The 18,971-nt window shown below is 42.6% G+C and overlaps 1 protein-coding gene across 1 annotated transcript in view; it reads left to right on the top strand.

Annotated features, from left to right (window-relative positions):
* The window catches only part of MYOF (myoferlin), a 172,208-nt gene that overhangs the window by 45,294 nt on the left and 107,943 nt on the right, over positions 1–18,971 (top strand). Inside the window, exons 4-5 of the mRNA XM_043926912.1 lie at positions 2,722–2,830; positions 5,720–5,807. Coding sequence (XP_043782847.1) covers positions 2,722–2,830; positions 5,720–5,807 — 197 coding nt within the window. The remainder of the gene's footprint in view (positions 1–2,721; positions 2,831–5,719; positions 5,808–18,971) is intronic.

The following is an 18,971-nucleotide window of genomic DNA, read 5'->3' as shown; positions in this document are numbered from 1 at the left end:
GTGGGCTATACGGTCCATGAAGTCACAAAGAATAGGACACGACTGAGCGAGTAAGCACAGCACAATATACTTATACACAGAAAGTGAAGTCACTTATTCCAAGTCACTAGACATATGTGATTGGATGACAGAACCCAGATCTACAATCTGGTCCAATTTCTGAGGTCCGAGTAGGAGAGGAGAATACAGATATATGTCAGTTAAAAATAATGTATCTATGTTGACATCAACTTTCACTTCCTGGTTTTTAAAAGAAAATGTACTACATTTTTAAATACAATGAATATTTCTCCACAGGGGGAACATTCTTGAATTTGTTTTTGCTTGAAAGCCAAAAGCTTTTTTTTTATTCTCAACTAGAGTTTCTTCACAATGGGTTTTTTGATATAAGGAATTTCTTCTGTCGTTTTGAAGACTTGATGTTCAGCTTTCTCATTTATTCTAATGATATTCTATGCTATCATATCTGCTGTTGGTTGGTATAAGTCACTGCAAATATAGACAAGATATAAGTAAATAACATTTAAAAATTCTTACTATGTCTGTTTTCCTTTTTCAGTATCTATACTGAGAGCACAGCCTTGGACACTCTGCCTTTTGATTACACTTCACAAAAGGGCTTTCCTGATAGCTCAGTTGGTAAAGAATCCACCTGCAATGCAAGAGACCTCAGTTTAATTCCTTGGTCAGGAAGATCCATTGGAGAAGGGATAGACTACCCACTCCAGTATTCTTTGGCTTCCCTTGTGGCTCAGCTGGTAAAGAATCCGCCTACAAGGCGGGAGACCTGGGTTTGATCCCTGGGTTGGGAAAATCCTCTAGAGAAGGGAAAGGCTACTCACTCCAGTATTCCGGCCTGGAGAATTCTATGGACTATATAGTCCATGAGGTTGCAAAGAGTCGGACTCGATTGAGCGACTTTTACTCACAAAAAAAACTCCTTTGATTCACCCACTCTCATATCATATAATACGTTAAAACATTATAACCCCCAATTTACAGACTGTATTCCACAGGTTACACTTTTGTATTGACTAACTCCCTGGGGATGTGTCTTCTTTAAAATTTTTTTTGATCATGTGTCCTAACTACAAAAAAATATTTCTTTCCTTCATTCAGTAAATATCTATTAATGAAAAAAAATTATGTCCCATGCTCTGGGGTTAGAGTAATGAACAACAGGAAACACATCCAGGAGCTTTACTCTAGTGAGGAGGAGCACAGGTGTATTTCTGCACCAGTATGTTGTGTACACTGAGGTAGACGGTCAGAACCACAGTGAGATATCACCTAACACCTGTCAGCGTGGCCATCATCAGAAAGACCACAGGTAACAAATGTTGGCAAGGATCTGGAGAAAAGGGAAGCCTAGTATGTTGTTGTAATTGTAAATTGGTGCAGCCACTATGGAGAATAGCATGGAGGTTCCTCAAAAAACTAAAAGTAGAGCTACCATAGGATCCAGTAATTCTACTTGGATATATATCCAAAAAAACAAAAACAAAAACTCTAATTCAATGAGATATCTGCACCCCAATGTTATAGCAGTATTGTTTACAATAGCCAAGATATGGAAGCAATCTTAAGTGTTCATCAGCCGATGAATGACTAAAGAAGATGTGGCATACACACACACACACTCTCTCTCTCTCTCTCTCTCTCTCTGTCTGTCTCTGTCTCTCTCTCTCTCTCTCTCTCAGTGGAGTGTTAACCATAAAAGAGAATGAAATTTTGTCATTTGCACAACATGGGCAGACCTAAAGGGTATTATGCTTAGTGTAAAAAAGACAGAAAAAGACAAATACTGTATGTTATCATTAATGAATGATAAAACTAATGAATGGATATAACAAAAAAAAATACAAGAGGTGGATAGCTAAGTGGTAGAGGCTGAATATAATTCCTTGGGGTCTTGAAAGAGAGATAAGTACACATATCCTACTTTTGAATGATGCTCCATAGTGTTTGATTAGGAAGCTCCCCCATCAGTAAACTAGCAACCTATTTACATTTCAAGAAGGTCAACTTGAGGGGATGTTTTTACAGTAGGCAGTTTTTTTGTTTTGTTTTTTGTTTTAAATTATTTATTTTAATTGGAGGCTAGTTACTTTACAATATTATGGTGGTTTTCTCCATACATCAACATGAATTAGCCATGGGTGTACAGGCATCCCTCCATCCTGAAACCTCCACCTACCTCCCTCCCCACCCCATGCCTCTGGGTTGTCCCAGAGCACCAGCTTTGAGTGCCCTGCTTCATGCATCAAACTTGCACTGGTCATCTATTTTACATATGGTAATATACATGTTTTAATTCTATTCTCTCATATCGTCCCACAATAGAATAGGCAATGTTTTATGAGTTCTTTTACATTTCCATTACAGAAGAATGCCTAAATTTTGTCCTATTTTTCTCTCTCCCTGGATTCTTCAGGGCTATATTCAGTCTTTGTCTCTCACCCATTGATTTCATTTGTGACTTGCAATTTCACAGGTATCATAGTGTGACTCTTGAAATGACTACTTGTTATGGAGAAGTGATAGCTAATATGTGATGTTTACTGTCAAAATATCCTGCTAAGGAGAGCACAAAATGGCCCACATTTCATTATGAGTGATTTTTAATGATAACATATGAACAGTAAGAGAATTGGGAGGTCCACTGAGTAAATAGAAATATGCCTCTTATGTAGGTTGCTGTGTGCTCTCTTTTCTCTGCAGGTTAATTGGCATGGCCACCATAGCCCTGAAGGACCTGATGGGTGACCAGAGCAGATCACTGCCCTACAAACTGATCTCCCTGCTAAACGAAAGGGGGCAAGAGACTGGGGTGAGCATTGCCCTCTTATTGAATGGCTTTGAAGTGAGATGGTTAAGCACAAAGATTCATTAAGATAAGTGTGACATTATATTAGCTCACTACACACACAAACACACATACACAAACCTATTGTTCTTGAGATAAATAGGTGTGTTTGCAAGTGATATGGCCTCATCCTATACTCTTACTGACAGAACTGCAGGTTAGATAAACTTGATTTTCTGTGGCAGAATGCTATAGCTTGAGTGGGACCCTCACTTAGTACAGATCTGTGTGTATTCACTTAGGTGTTAACGTTTGCGTGGTGAGTGTAGCTCGTGTGTCAGACGTACTTTGAAACATTCTATGGAAGGAAATTCATTAATATTAGACCAGAATATCAAGATGTTCATATCATGATCTTTATAATTGTATTGGCAGCTGAATGTTTTCTGATCACAGTCTCTCTAAATGAGTATACACTGATATTGTCTGATATGAGACCAGAAGAGAGAGAGACTTTCTGAAATGTGCTTTTAAAAAATTTGACTCAAGTATCACAACTCTCAGATTTTTTAAAAAAATAATTTTATTTATTTATTTTTTGGTTGTGCTGTATCTTCACTGCTATGCGGGCTATTCTGTAGTTGCGGCACACAGGCTTATTGCGGTGGCTTCTCTTCTTGCTGAGCACAGACAGGCTCTAGGGTGCACAGGCTTCAGTAGTTGTGTTTCCCGGACTCTAAAGCACAGGCTTAGTAATTGTGGCTCATGGGTTTAGTTGCTCTGCAGCATGTGGGATCTTCCTGGACCAGGGATCAAACTCATGTCTCCTGCATTGGCAGGTGGATTCTTTACCACTGAGCCACCAGCTAAATACCTCAGATTTCTTAAGATTGCTAACAAGCACTCATAAAGCTTGCCTTGTTAACCTCTGACGCCTTCATTTTCTGAAAAATTTATTTTGTGTGGGAGCCTGGGCAAATGGGAGAAAGTTTAAAGTAAAACAAGCACTCATAAAGCTTTTGTCTTGTTAACTTCTGATGCCTTCATTTTCCGAACAATTTATTTTGCATGGGAGCCTGGGCAAATGGGAGAAAGTTTAAAGTAAAAGAGGCCCTCCCTGTAGGCAAGAATACATTAATGCCCATTAGGAATGTCAGTTTTGCTAGTCTAGTCTCCAAAACATATAGGTTTGCTTTTAGTTAGCATTCTAATAATAAAACGTACATTCAGAATATCAGCTCTCATCTATCTACTCAAAACCAGACTGAGAGGAATGATACTAAGGGAAGATGTTACCAAGGCAGTGATGTTTCTGGGTGTTTTTCTTCTCTTTAAAGCAGAGAAGGAAAGCGGATATAGAACCCTGAAATGGCAGAACTGTGGTGATTGAATGGAGTAAGGAAGTATAAGGTCCTGGCTCCCTGGTATCTTCTCACCCCCATTGGGGGGCCTTCAGCACCTCAGAATCCTGAGGTTATTGGGAAACCAGTGATACAGAGGTCAAGCCATTCATGGACTCTTCTAGGGTTTGAAAATTAAATTCTTGGATTAAGTTTGGCAGTTGAGCCCCTAATTGCATCCAGTGTTCCTATTGTGGTCACTTGTAGCCATGAGACACTGTTCTTCCAATTCTATATTTGCCAAGGAACTGCTGTCAGAGACATCATTTACTTTCCTGTTCAGTGTCTCCCAGGTCATAGTTCCTAAGTTGGCAAAGAATGTGCTGATCCATGTGGGAATATTCACTAATGACTAGACAGGTGGGAAAAAACAGGGCAATACATAATGTGTGTGTGTGTGTGTGTGTGTTAGAGTTTACCAGGTGCAGCAAAAGTAGCAAATGAAAGTGTGGGAGATGCCCATTTAAATTTGAATTTCAGATAAATGATGAGTCATTTTGTAGGATAGGTATGTCCCCAATTTTATGCCCTATATTTTATCTGATAACCTGGGTAGAGTGTGCCCCATCCTTAGTTACAAAGGACATCTTTTATTCTGAGATTTATCCTTCCTCATTTTTGCTATTGAGATCCTTTATTTTGTGAAATGCTTGTAAAAGTAGATGGTAGTTGTGGGCATGCGTTTGACAAAATTAGTGAGGCTATGTTGAGTCCCACTAGCAAACTCTTGAAATTTTATCAGTTCATTAAATATGAAAGTATAGGAAACTGCACTAAAATGATGCTCCACATGAGGAATTTAACTCAGATTTTTTTAATGGAAATAATTTTATTTCCTATAATGAGTTTAGTATGTTTCTTCCTTTCTGATAACGAAAGTTTATGTAACATTTTCTGTTCTTCTACTTGCCTTGGCTTCTAGCCAACTTGGGGTCAAGAGGAGTGGTACTTATATTTAGCCTCATATTTTGCATATTTGTTTCCTCTTTCAACAGACTTGTTTCCCTTTTTTGAACCCCATTTTATGAATCACATTATTCTATAACTTTTCATTAGCCACATAAAAATCTTTTTGGAGAGGAGTGTGAAAATAAATTTCAGCAATTAACAAAGATGTCAATGAGCGAACAAAAACCTTAATCACTTAGAATGAGCCTCTGGAACTGTAATTCTGTGATTGGAGGCCATCTCCAGCCTAGGAAAGAGGCTCATGACAAGTTCATGCTTGCTTGTCACAACTTTCCTCCGGTTTATGAGGCTGCCCCTTAGCAATAATACACTTGGCAACCTGTACCAGGCACCTGATTTTGCAGGCGTTCCCAGTTCACCTGGGCTCACATTTGGGAAGATACGAACAGTGGAGGGTGTGTCACCCTTCTCTCTCTCTTCTCACTTTCCCATCCCCCTGCTCACCTCTTCGAGAAATTTTACTGCTGCTGAATTGATTTGTGTTGTGTCTGAAGCATTTTGATGCCCTGCACTGATTCTATCTGCTATGACTTTTTCTACCCAGGCCACAATTGACCTGGTGATTGGCTATCATCCACCTTCAGCTCCACATCCAAATGACCCCGGTGGGACCAGCATGCCAGGCATAGGAGGTAAGCTGACTCTCCTGAAGGCCCAGCCTTCAGTAGGGGAATCTACTAAAGTGACACAAGGACTCACCAGGAAAGCTTTCCTTGTCACTAGACTCTCTATGGGCTTCCCTGGTGGTTCAGTCAGTAAAGAATCTGCCTGCAATGCAGGAGACCCAGGTTCGATTCCTAGGTTGGGAAGATCCCCTGGAGAAGAGAATTGCTACCCAATCCAATATTCTTGCCTGGAGAATTCCATAGACAGAGGAGCCTGGTGGGCTAGTCTCCATGGAGTCGCAAAGAGCTGGACGTGACTGAGCGACTAACACTTTCACTATTCACTTTCAGACTCTCTAAACTTCCCTGCCTACCTAGAGAGGGCCCAGGAGGCAGGTGGAGCTGCCCTGAATTGGGACATTACAAGAGTCTACCAAATACCCTTTAAAGGAGAAGTGACAGTGAGACAGTTCCTTGCTGTTCCTGAAATTCAGCCTCTGTACACAGGTGCCAGCTTAAAGAGTTTTGGATAAAGTAGAAAGAAGTAGCTTTATTGTTTTGCCAGGCAAAAGAGCCACAGCTGGCTAATGCCTCAAGACTGTGTCTCACCCTGGAGGAAGTAGTGAAGAGTCTCAGTGTTCAAGGAGCTGGGTGTGATCAGCTCGTAGACATTCTTCTGACTGGTTGGGGGTGAGGTAATTGGGAGTTAGCATCATCAACCTTCTGGTTCCAACCAGTCTTGGGTCTATGAGCTTGTGGGCAGCATACAGTGAACTTCTTCCTCCTGGTTGGGGTTCCAGTATCTGCAAAACAGCTCAAAGGACATGGCTCAGAATATTATCTATATAGTCCTTGAAGAACTAAAAGTCTTTGACTTTGCTTCATAGCTAAAGTATTGTTATTTTGTCTGGCTTGACTGTTCTTTCTTTCTGCATGTTCTTACCTCTCTGATGAAATTTATTCTTTGACTAAAGCTATTATACAGACAAAAGGCAGGACATGAGTGGGGGTCTATTCTGGAAAGCCTCCTAGGTTCCTGCTTGGGTACCCGACTGAGGAGCCTCACATGAGACCGCCTAGCACACGGACTCCAGCAGGAGGTCCCAGGCAAGGCTTTGCTTAGGGTTTGTAGCTTGCACCCTGGATGATGTCAGCTGGTTGTGAGTCTCAGGAGTGGTCTCTCTCTTCACATGTCTGCACCCCCTAACTGTGCCGTCACCAGGCTGTGCGCTCAGTCCCCTGTCTCACGGGTTGGAGTCCCTCTCTCCCGCTTGGCCACAACCCCTTCCCACCTCCCAACAGCCCCTCTCTCCTTTAACCAAGGCCTTCTGGCTGCACAACCCACCTTGTGCTCGGACGTGGGCTGTGGGTCATTCAGGGCCATTGGGTACTGCTCTGGATGGGGTTAGGTCTCAGGGTAAATTTGGGGCTGCAGGTGGATGGACATCTATAAGACAGTCTGGCCTTTCACACAGCGGAGTCCGACCTCCTCCTGGTGTCTTTCCAGGGTGACATGATGCTTCACGTCTCTCTCTGCCTTCCTCTGCCTGAAGGTGTGTCACCAGACACCCCCGTCTCCCCAGCCTTGACATGCGCCCCAGGAAGGGAGGGCCCACTCACCCTGCCACACTCACCGCCACCTGGACATTCTCCTTCCTGGAGGGCCCGGTTCCTGCCAGTCTTGGTTCTCAGGACCTTTCTTCTCTGCGTTTCTCAGAACTCAGCGCTTTGACCACCTGAGAGGTTTTCTCGGCACCTGCAGCAGCACCTCCTTTCCTGCCCTGTAGTGTCTGTCCCCTTGCTGTGTGACTTTGTCTGTCTCAGCCTCATCCCAGACATTGCCCCCACTCACCCACCCTGCAAATGGCTCACTATTATGGTTTGGACCTATTTATTGACCTGGCAGTTGTGTGTTCAGCATTAGTTACCTGGCTCTTCCTTCCTCAGAGATAGTTATGACTGACATAGCCCCTTACCTCTTACAAGGACACCAACACATCAGCAATGCACTCTGCCTTCACCTTCCCAGTGGCACCTTGGTCACGCTGCTTGGTCCTCTAACTCTCGGCCTCACAAGGCCCCGCAATGGCTGAGAACATCTGTGGCTCCCTTTGCTGTCACAGCAGTGATGATGGATGCACCACAGAGGAAGGAGTGGGGTCTTGAGCAGCACTCCATGAGGGGATGGCCCGAGTGGTCCAACCCATTTCCTTCCCACCACCTCCACCAATGCCTGCACTCATCAGCATTTGCTCTGGCCTGGGAAGGACAGTGGGTACTTTTTGGCGCAAAAAAGGCACCCCCAACTGGTGGGCTGTTTGCTGGAGCCACTGACTTGGGAGAAGCAGGGTGCCTTTTCTTACCCTGATATTTTCCCTGAGTCACTTCCTGTTTCCTGTTTCTTAGTTTCCTAAGGCTGCTGTAATAAGGTACCACAAACTGGTGACTTGACCAATGGAAATGTGTCCTCTCTAGTTCTGGAGCCTAGATGTCTGGAATCAAAGTGTCCAGCGGTTGGTTCCCTCTAAGGACTCTGTTCCACGTTTCTGTCCCAGCCTCTGGGGGTTGCTGCCAGTTCTTGGTGTCCCGTGGCTTGTAGATTCATCACTCCAGTCCCCACCTCTGTCATCACATGGTGTTCGCCCTGGTGTCTGTCTCACATGCTGCTCTCTGTGTGTCTGTGTCCAAATTTCTCATCTTATTTGGACACCAGGCATTGGATTCAGTCCACCCTAATCCAGTGTGATCTCCAGTTAACTTGATTATGCCTGCAAGACCCTATTCCAAACAAGGTCACATTCTGAGGTTACAGATGGACATGACTTTTGAGAGGACACTATTCAACCCTATATAGTGAAAGAAAGTCACTCAGTCGTGTCTGACTCTGCAGACTCCTCTGTCCATGGAATCCTCCAGGCAAGAATACTGGAGCAGACCCAGTGTTTAGTGGAGCCATAATAATGGAATGAAGCCACTCCCTTCTCCAGATTTTCCCAACCCAGGGATTAAACCTGGGTCTCCCTCATTGCAGGTAGATTCTTCACTGTCTGAGCCACCAGGGAAGCCCCTGTATACTGATAGATAAAAGGCAGTTTCATTGTCTTTATTCCATTTCAAGAGCCAGGATGTTAAATGAGCCCTTTTGTGATACCCTTTCAGCTGGGCTTTTAGAGGGGGGCGAAAATAGCTCTGAGCTTCATTCAAGTAGAAAGCATAAACTTATAGTTTACAGTGAACTAGCACCACACAGATTCTTAGTATTGAATATTTATGGAGTAAAGAAATTGGTTGTTGGGTATTCTGATTCATTGCTTGGTGCTGCAGTGCTGAGGGTGGTAAATTCTTTAAGATACAGCTCCTGCTCTCCAGGAACTTTCAGCCAGGTTTGGAGACAAGACTTTTCTTGAAGGTATAACATTATGGATAACAGCAAGGGTTTTGGAGTCAGACTGGCCTAGGTTGGATTCTGTGTCTGTTGTTAATTAGCCGTGTGACCTTGGTTAAGTCATTAGCCTTTCTGAATCTCTGTTTTCTTTTACTGTAAGGTGAGGAACATAGTAGTACATCACGATGTGGCTGCAAAGATTAAATGAGAATACATAGAAAGCACTCAGTCCAGTGCCTGTCACAGAGTAAGTCCTACCTGAATGTGGTCTTTATTTTTATTATTACAAAAAATAATTCTGGGTGACTTGTAGTCATGAGTTCATTTGAGTGCCTCAGTCTTTATGAACATTCAAATTGTTTCTTCTAAAAAGCAGAGCTATTAGAAAAGAATGATCTGAGTCACGCTGAGATGACTAAGTGCTTTCTTGTTAAATATCTGGAAAAAAACAGAATGTGTCTTAGTGGACCAGGAAGACTTTGAGAATAAACAGTTTATCAAGCTGTTGGGAGTATAGACAGAGGTCCCATCTCCTGAGACGGACTCTTGTGAGCCCAAGCTCAGAAAACATGCCATTTCCCTGGAGCAAAGGCTGCTTCCTTAGCAGTGAGAAAAGCATCAACTCTTGAACTTTTAAACTCACTGGGGAGAAAACCCTTGCATCCAGACTCCCTTTCCCCGAGACTCCTTCTCCTCATGGGTTGTCTGGGCAGCACTGAGCTCCAGCAATGCTTGTGGACTGAGTCTCCTACCCTTTTAGGAAGCTGACTCCCAGCAGGTTCTGTGGCGAGTGGCCAAGATCTGCTTCATAAATTCTTTTTAATATCTGATACTGCTGGATGGAGATAGGAAATGAGCCAGAACTTGCGTTCCTTTTATTTGGATTTCAAACAAAGAATGTTGATGAGCTGTGTACACAGGACAATTTTATGTTAAAGTGTGAAATGACAGAGTGAAATTTTTCTGTTCAAAAAATGAACAGGTTTCTTTGATCCAGAAGTACTGTCTTTGTTCTACAAGATTAACCTTCACCATGACTGGGTTAAGGGTAGCATTCTGAATATCAATTTCATAATCCGGCTAAAAGAAACTTTTCTTCAACATTTAAAAAACTTTCAATGTTCTAGATTATCTGGATGTGTTAAGATAAAACTCTTTTTGTCTTAATATGACAATTCAACTAAGCAAGGATATCTTTGAGTCCTTAGTACAACTCAATGCTAGGGAAGATCCTAGGAACAAAAAACCTACAGCCTACAGTCTTGGGGGAAATAGGACTGACAAACATGAGACAGAGAAATAACAGCAACGCAACCACACCTCCTGCCATCGCAGACTTCAACATACAGACGATCAGGCCCAGAAATTGGTTTTTCCGCTTCTCTTAAATTTTTTTTTAAGGTTTTTTAATTTTTTTTTTTTTTTGATGTGGACCATTTTTAAAGTCTTTAATCTGTTACAGATATTGTTTCTGTTTTATGTTTTGCTTTTGGGCCATGAGACTTGTGGGATCTTAGCTCTCTGATTAGAGATCAGCACCGTCTGCATTCGAAGGCAAAGTCTTAACTACTGCACTGGACTGCCAGGAAAGTCCCATCACTTCCCTTAAATTGACTCTTTAAAAAATGTTACAATTTTATATAAAAGTAATGAGTCCACTCCCTCTAATTTAAATACATCTTTTCAAAGTTTAAAATGTGACTTTGTTGGGGCTGTTTTTTAGTTCAAAAGCAGTATCTGCTTATAAAATGATAAACATCACAGGGAATGTAAGACATAAGAACATACAGACCTCTCACCCTTCTGTGATAACCACTATTCACCACTACTGATATTGATTTTAAAGGTTACCATCCACATAGTGGGTTGTGCAAAGAAGAAGTTGGAAATATTAATGAGAGAACACAGAAGTGCAGACTTTCAGAAAAATTCAGCTCTGCAAGTTGAAGAAACTAATTATGATCATAGATTATGGGAATGGAACAATTTGGAGGTTGTTTTTTTTTTAAGTACTCTTTAAGAGCAATTTTAGGTTTACCATAAAATTGAGAAAACTACATAGAGATTTCCCATATACCCCCTGCCCCCGCCTATGCATGGCTTTCCCCACTATGAACGTCACTCAGCACAATGGTACTTTTTTTTTAATTTACAAAGGATGAAACTTCATTGACATATCATAATCATCCAAAGTCCATAGTTTACCTTAGAGCTCACATTTGGTGTTGTATACTCCAAGGTTTGGACAAATGTATAATGATATATATCTGTTGTTATAGTATCATGCAGAATATTTTAACTGCCCTAAAAATCTTCTGTGCTTTGCATATTCATCTTCTCCCCAGCCACACCCCCTAACCTTTGGAAACCACTGATGATTTCATTGTCTCCTAGTTTTGCCTTTTCCAGAATATTATAGAGTTGGAATCATACAGTATGCAGTCTTTTCCAATTGGCTTCTTTCACTCAGTAATGTGCATTTAAGGTTCCTCTATGTCTTTTCTTGACTTGATAGATCTTTTTTTTTTTAATTGCTGAGTAATACTCTGTTGTCTGGATTTACCACAAAGACATCTTGGTTCCTTCCAAGTTTTGTAATTATAAGTAAAGCTGCTATAAATATCCGTGTGCAGGTTTTTGTGTGGACCTAAGTTTTCAACTCCTTTGGATAAATACCAAGGAGCATGATTGCTGGGTGATAGGGTAAGGTATATGTAGTTTGTAAGAAACCAACCAAACTGCCATCCAAAGTGGCTGTACCAGTTTACATTCTCACCAGCAATCCATGTTGCTCCATATTGTCAACATTTGGTATTGTCAGTATTGTGTTATTTTGCATTTCTCTGATGATGTATGATGTAGAACATCTTTTCATATGCTTATTTGCTAACTGTGCGTCTTCTTTGATGAGGTTTCTGTTAAGATCTTTGGCCTGTTTTTAAATCAGGTTGTTTAATTTGTTATTGTCAAGTTTTAAGAGTTATTTTATTTTATTTTGTTTTGTTTTAAGACTTTTTGTATATTTTGGGTAACAGTCCTTTATTACATGTGTCTTTTGCAAATGTTTCCTCACCATCTTGGCTTATCTTCTAATTATCTGGATATTGTATCTCACAGAGTAGAAGTTTTTAATTTTAATGAAGCCCAGCTTATCAATGATTGCTTTCATGGATCAGATCTTTGGTATTGTATCTAAAGGATTCTTTTTTTTTTAATTGATTTGTCTACACTGGGTCTTGGTTGTGACATGTGAGATCTTCGATGAATTGCTGCATGTGGGATCATTAGTTGCGGCATGCAAACTCTTAGTTGCACGTGTGGGATTTAGTTCCCCAGGGATTGAATTCTGGCTCCATGAATTGGGAGCACAGAATCTTAGCCACTGGACAATCTGGGCATTCCTTAAGAGGTTCATTTTTAAGGAAGGCTTCCTTGAAGCTCTTAATGTCAAAATGGCAAAGGCTGTGTACCCTGGGGCCTTGGTGACTTAACTGAACATGTGTGGTGTCAAAAAGTCCACTTTTCTTTGCTTGCCTCTTGAGACTGTTCCTATGACAGAGGGGTGGACTGACTCACTTGACCACAGGCTTGACCTTCTGAAAATTTGTTATTTTGCTGACTTGATTTGCCAGATGTCATTTAGTTTGACTGGAACCTACATTCCCATGGCCAGAATAAACTATTTTTAAAATCTCACATCTATTTTTGAAGAACAGTCTGTTAAAAGTGTACATCCTTCAGTGCTAGAAATGCAAAAAAAAAAAAAAAAAGTAGCTAGACTTGACTGCTTCAAATTCATTTCATTCCACGGATGCCAAAGTCACTTTGCTTGAAATTAAATTCAGTCCAGTTCAGAAAACATTTACTGGCACCTGTCTATGGAGCATACAGAAGAGAGAAATGTACTGTTTGCCACCAAGGAGCTTGTGTTTCAGTAGAAAGGTAAGATATAAACATAATTGTAGATCAGAGCTGAATATAATAAATTCCTCAAGGGAAGACTAAGCTAATTATTACGTGGGAAACAATTTCTTAGAGAAAAGACTTTTTTGGCTATATTTCAACTGTGTATCTTTATGACCTAGTACAGCACTTGGAAAACCATAATTGTTCAATAAATGCTCAGTTGATTGAGTGAATGAATGAATGAGTGAATGGTGGATAAGCAATACATATGGTTTAAATTTTTGTTCAAGAAGGGCATTTTGGTGAACACCAGAGTATAGGCCAAAGTGACTGATACATTCAGAGAGTAATAAAAGGGAAGCATGTTCCTGAGGTCTAGGAGTGCCAGACTGAGGATCTTTTTTTTTTTTAATGGAATATTTATTTTTAAATTAAAAATTGTTTTTTGGCTGTGCTGGGTCTTTGTTGCTGTGTGGGTTTTTCTCTAGTTGTGGCAAGTGGGGGCTACTTTCTAGTTGTGGTATGCAGGCTCTTCTCATTGTAGTGGCTTCTCTTGTTGTGAAGCACAGGCTCTAGGGCAAGTGGGCTCAGTGGTTGCAACTCCCAGACTCTAGAGCAATAGGTGTGGCACAAGGTCTTAGTTGCTCCGTGACATGCTTCCTGGACCAGGGAAGTGAATTCTTTACCACTCCACATTGGCTGGCGGATTCTTTACCACTGAGCCACCAGGGAAGCCCCCAGACTGAGGGTGAATAGACCTTGAGGATCCATGGAAAACTTTCTGGACAAGGGACTGTTGTTCAGACCTGCCCTGAAACATGACTGATGTGTTAGAACGTCAACTGTAGGCACTCTTTCCATGATTAGGTCTCTAGTTGGCTTTGTCCAGCAAATTGATTGTATTAGGAAAATCAAGGTGATCATAATAAACAGATGGTTCTTAAATTTTAGACACAGTAAAATCATCAGGGGAAATCTTTAAATGTACAGATTTCCAGCACCTATCTTCAGAGACTTTAGTTGATCTGAAGTACAATCCCCCCAAGTCTGTATGGTTAACAGGAACTTCCAGGGGATCCTGATGAAGGCTGATGATGTTTTCGTTTTTAAATATTATTCATTTCAGTAATCTATTTGGCTGCACCATGTCTTAGTTGTGTCGCTCTGGATCTTCAGTCTTCCTTGAGGCTTGCAGGATCTTTAGTTGCGGCCTGTGAACTCTTAGTTGCAGCATGTGGGATCTAGTTCCCTGACCTGGGATTGAATCCAGGCCCCCTGCATTGGGAGCATGGAGTCTTAGCCACTGGATCACCAGGGAAGCTCCAGAAGGCCAGTTTTGGAGCTCATGTTGAGAAGCCCTAGAGTTGACCATTTTAATCTGGTTAATGTTATCTTGTCCGGACTCAGAGCTCTTGGTGCAGCATTTCCCAAATGGGCTCACAGCCTCCATTGATCAAAGGCAGATGCTGCCAGACTTTCTCTGCAAGCCTATCTTTGTATTGCTGTTTGGTTACAGACCTTTCTATGGTACCTTTGCTTTGGTCAGTGTATTGGAACTATTCCATAAGATTCTCAGGGCCTATATAGTGTGATTTACCCCAAAAACCAGAGTGGAGAGAAATGAATTGCTCATGCTTGAATGCTGACATTTATTCTAGCATGTTAGAAACCCAGCAAAGTTATTATTAAATATTCCAGATAAATCAGCATGTCATCTCCAAAAATATTTTCATGCTTAGAAATTTACTCTCTACTGTTCTGCTTCATACTTTTTAACTTGCACTGATTGTATCATACTAACTCTTGGTCCTGATTTTGCAGTGACCTTTTGCCCAAGGTAATTAAATTCTGCCTTAACCAGTACCACCATTTAACAAGACCTTGTCATGAGAAGCAAAGTTAATATCACAGGCAGAGACTGACATTCTAGGACTCTGGAAAAACAGGGTTGCTGTGTTTAGGAACAGGAAATAGTAAATGTTGACCAAAAAAAAAAAAATTCATATAGAAAGGAGTCTCCATCAAGGAATGAAAGAAGATTAGCTGGGATGGTGACCCAATAAGTGCATAGGTGGAAAAGATGAGAGGCATGGGAAGTGTTTGGATAAAGGTGCTTGCTGGTCAGGATAGTCCTGGTCACCCTGATTACCTGTTTTCTCTGTGAAATAAGAAGTAAGGTCATTAGTTGATGGTGAGGAGGACAGAGTGTTGGACAATTTCAAGGTACAAAGTAGGTGGGAGTTCAAAAGGGTAGAGGGATTTGACCTTCTTGGCCAATCAATGGCCATCTCAAACCAAGATTTAGGACAACTTGGAGGTGGATGCCTTGGAAATGTGGTGCAATACCTGGTCAATCCTGTGAGTCCGCTGAATGTCTGAGATCATGAAATTAAAGTGACACTAGTCAGTAAGGTGTGTGTCCAAATTCATTTACCTTTGTGAATGAGTGTAGTCAGTGGAGACTCAAATGAACCAGGTGAGTACGATCTAGGGAGGGATTGAGGGGCACCTCGAGGCGTGGTTGCAGTGTTAGATCCCATGACCTAAGGGGTTGGGAGAAAAGCAAAGCAAGGACGTGAAGGAAGTGGGCAGCAGGGGACATGATGTGATCCATAGCTTGTGGCAGCCTGTATGGCCGCAGACTGTGGACTGGAGTCCCCGAAGGAGCAAACTGGAAAGATCTGAAAGAGGGCCAGTATAGTGGATCAAACAGTGTCCCCCACGCCCCAATTTCCAGTCTACACAGAACCTCAGAACATGAAGTATTTGGGAACAGGGTCTTTCCAGATGTACTCTGTTAAAATGAAGTCATACTTAAATAGACCGGACCCTATAGTCAATGACAGGTATCCTGTGAGAAAAGGTGAGGACACATGGGGAGGAGGCAGAGATTAGAGTGATGCAGCCACGAGCCAAGGAACAGGCCAGCAGCCACCAACTAGTAAGAGAGGGAAGGATTTTTCTCAAGAGGCTTCTGAGGGAGCGTGGCCCTGCGAACACCTTGGTTTTGGAGTCTGGGGATTTGGGTCTCTCAGAATAAATTTTGGTTGTTTTAAGCCACTCAGTTTGTGCTACTTGGTTACAACAGCCCTAGGAATCAATTACCACCAGCAACTTTTCCTATTCAGTCAGCAGTTCCTAACTTACTGTTTCTCCCTGTGGTTATGAAACACTCATACTTTGTAGATCCTCTTTGCCATTCTTCAGCATACACCTGGGTCTCAGTACAGGGCACGCCAGCACAGCGGCTCAGGTTGGATAGTGAAACAGCTTGTGCTGTGAGAAGGGTGTGTTTGGCAGTGTCCTAAGGGCCCTGGTCATGCTTTGTGGAACACTTAGGGTGTCAGCATTGTTTAATCTTGTGCAGCTTCCCTCCACATAAAGGGGTGATTTCCTGCCCAAATAAACCTTCTCCTTCTACTCGGAGATGCAGGTGGTAGGGATCACTTGGTGCAGTTTCCCTCTGATCCTTCCTTTCAACCTAAAGTCTGACTAGTAGAAGGTGTTTCCAGAATAAATTGGCTCTTTGTTTCCTGCAGTTTCTTTCTGGAGCGTCCATCAAGAGGTTAGTGATTAGGGCTTGCTCAGAGCCCAGCACTGCAAAGGGCTATGATTTACCACTTCTTCTGCCATAAACAATGGAAACAGTGACAGACTTTATTTTCCTGGGCTCCAAAATCACTGCGGACAGTGACCACAGCCATGAAATTAAGACGTTTGCTCTTTGAAAGAAAAGCTATGGCAAACCTAGACAGCATATTAAAAAGCAGAGACACCATTTTGCCTACAAAGGTTCATATAGTCAAAACTACGGTTTTTACAGTAGTCATGTACAGATGTGAGAGTTGGACCATAAAGAAGGCTGAGCACTAAAGAATTGATGCTTTCAAACTGTGGTGCTGGAGAAAACTCTTGAGCATCCCTTGGACTGCAAGGAGATCAAACCAGTCAATCCTAAAAGAAATCAGCCCTGAACATTCATGGGAAGGACTGAAGCTGAAGCTCCAATACTTTGGCCACCTGATGAGAAGAGCCAACTCATTGGAAAAGACCGATGCTGGGAAAGATTGAGGGCAGGAGGAGAAGGTTGGATGGCATCATCAACTCTGGACATGAGTTTGAGCAAATTCTGGGAGATAGTGAAGGACAGGGAAACCTGGAGTGCTGCAGTCCATGGGGTCCCAAAGAGTTGGACATGACTGAGCGACTGAACAACAACAACACCTGCCACAAATAACCACCAACCCCAAATGGAACAGTCCACAGCAGGGAGGAAATCCTTTTTGTGCCCAGGATGGCCCAAGGACATTCATCTTAGTTGTGAGCGTGCACAGTCCTGTCTGACTCTTTGGGACCCCATAGACTAGAGCCCACCAGGCTCCTCTGTCCATGGGATTTTTCCCAGCAAGAATACTGGAGTAGGTTGCCATTTCCTCCTCCAGGGGTTCTTCACAACCCAGGGGTTAAACCCACATTTCCCATGTCTTCTGCATTGGCAGGTGGATTCTTTACCACCAAGCCACCTGGGAAGCCCTTATTTTAGATGGAGGAAACTTAAAGCCGTGTGGCCCAGCCATTGCCCAATCTGCAACAGGTTTGCACAAGGGGAGCCTGACCCTCCGGGCTTCCCTAAGGCTGGAGCCAGGTTTGAGAGGGGCAACCCCTAGCCACAGGGTGCTCTTGCCTGAGCTCTGAGTGGGAACTTTGCCAAATTGCTGGAGAACGATACCGGAAAGCTGGAGCAAGGGTCAGGATGTCCTCATTCCAACATTCATCAAGCCCTTGCTGTGTACGATGAGGGAGTGTGTCCAGCACGGGGTAGATACAAAGAAGAGAAGGGCAGGCCCCCTGCTTCTGAATAGTGGATGGTAATAGGAGGCCTACAGTCCAATAGCAGATGCAAGATCACGTGGTAAGGATAGGATAGAACTATGTGTGGTAGCAGGAGCAGGGGGATTCACTCCATCTGGTGGGGATGGGTGGGACAGACTAAGACTATTTCATGTGGAACTTGAGGGAGGTGAGGAGCCCACCTGGTGGAGAACAATAGGAAGGACATCCTGAGAACTTGGATCCAGGCCGCAGGCAAGCCCTTCTTTTGATGCTTCTTTAAGAACAGGGAAGAAGAATATCTAGGAAATTTACTTTATTATTTCTTTTGGCTGTGCTATGCAATGCAGAAGGCAATGACAACCCACTCCAGTACTCTTGCCTGGGGCATCCCATGGACAGAGGAGCCTGGTAGGCTAGTCCATGGGGTCTGGAAGAGTCAGACAGGACTGAGAGAATTCACTTTCATTTTTCACTTTCCTGCACTGGAGAAGGAAATGGCAACCCACTCCAGTATTCTTGCCTGGAGAATCTCAGGGACGGAGGAGCCTGGTAGGCTGCCATCTATGGGGTTGCACAGAGTCGGACACGACTGAAGCGACTTAGCAGCAGCAGTGCTATGCGAACAGAGAGATCTTAATTCCCTGACCAGGGATCAAATCCATGCACCCTGTACTGGGAGCACAGAGTCTTAACCACTGGACTGTCAGGGAAGTCCCAAACCTAGGAAATTTAGACTGGAGAGGGATGAATAGTGTGGAAACTTAAAAGTGCTTTTAAGGAGAAGGAGGAAAAAAAAAGGCCTGGAGATTTCATTGTGTGAATTAACAGAGGTGAAGCTGGAAAGATCAAAGGAAGTGTCAAACAATTAAGCAGGTAGCAAGCCCTGCAGGCCTAGAGGAAGAGTATTCCAGGAAGGAGAACAGCAGTTGCAAACTCTTTGGATTGGCAGGAAATGGAATATGCTTGAGGAAAAAGCAAGGCCAGTGTTTCAAAAAGCTGGGAAGAGATAATCATCAAGGGTTTTGCTTCTCTCTTAGAACTGAGTTAGCTTGAGTCAGTTTCTGTGC

The sequence above is a fragment of the Cervus elaphus genome, chromosome 15, assembly GCF_910594005.1.
Source record: "Cervus elaphus chromosome 15, mCerEla1.1, whole genome shotgun sequence".
NCBI classification, from domain to species: Eukaryota; Metazoa; Chordata; class Mammalia; order Artiodactyla; family Cervidae; genus Cervus; species Cervus elaphus.
This window is presented reverse-complemented; position numbering and strand designations above follow the sequence as displayed.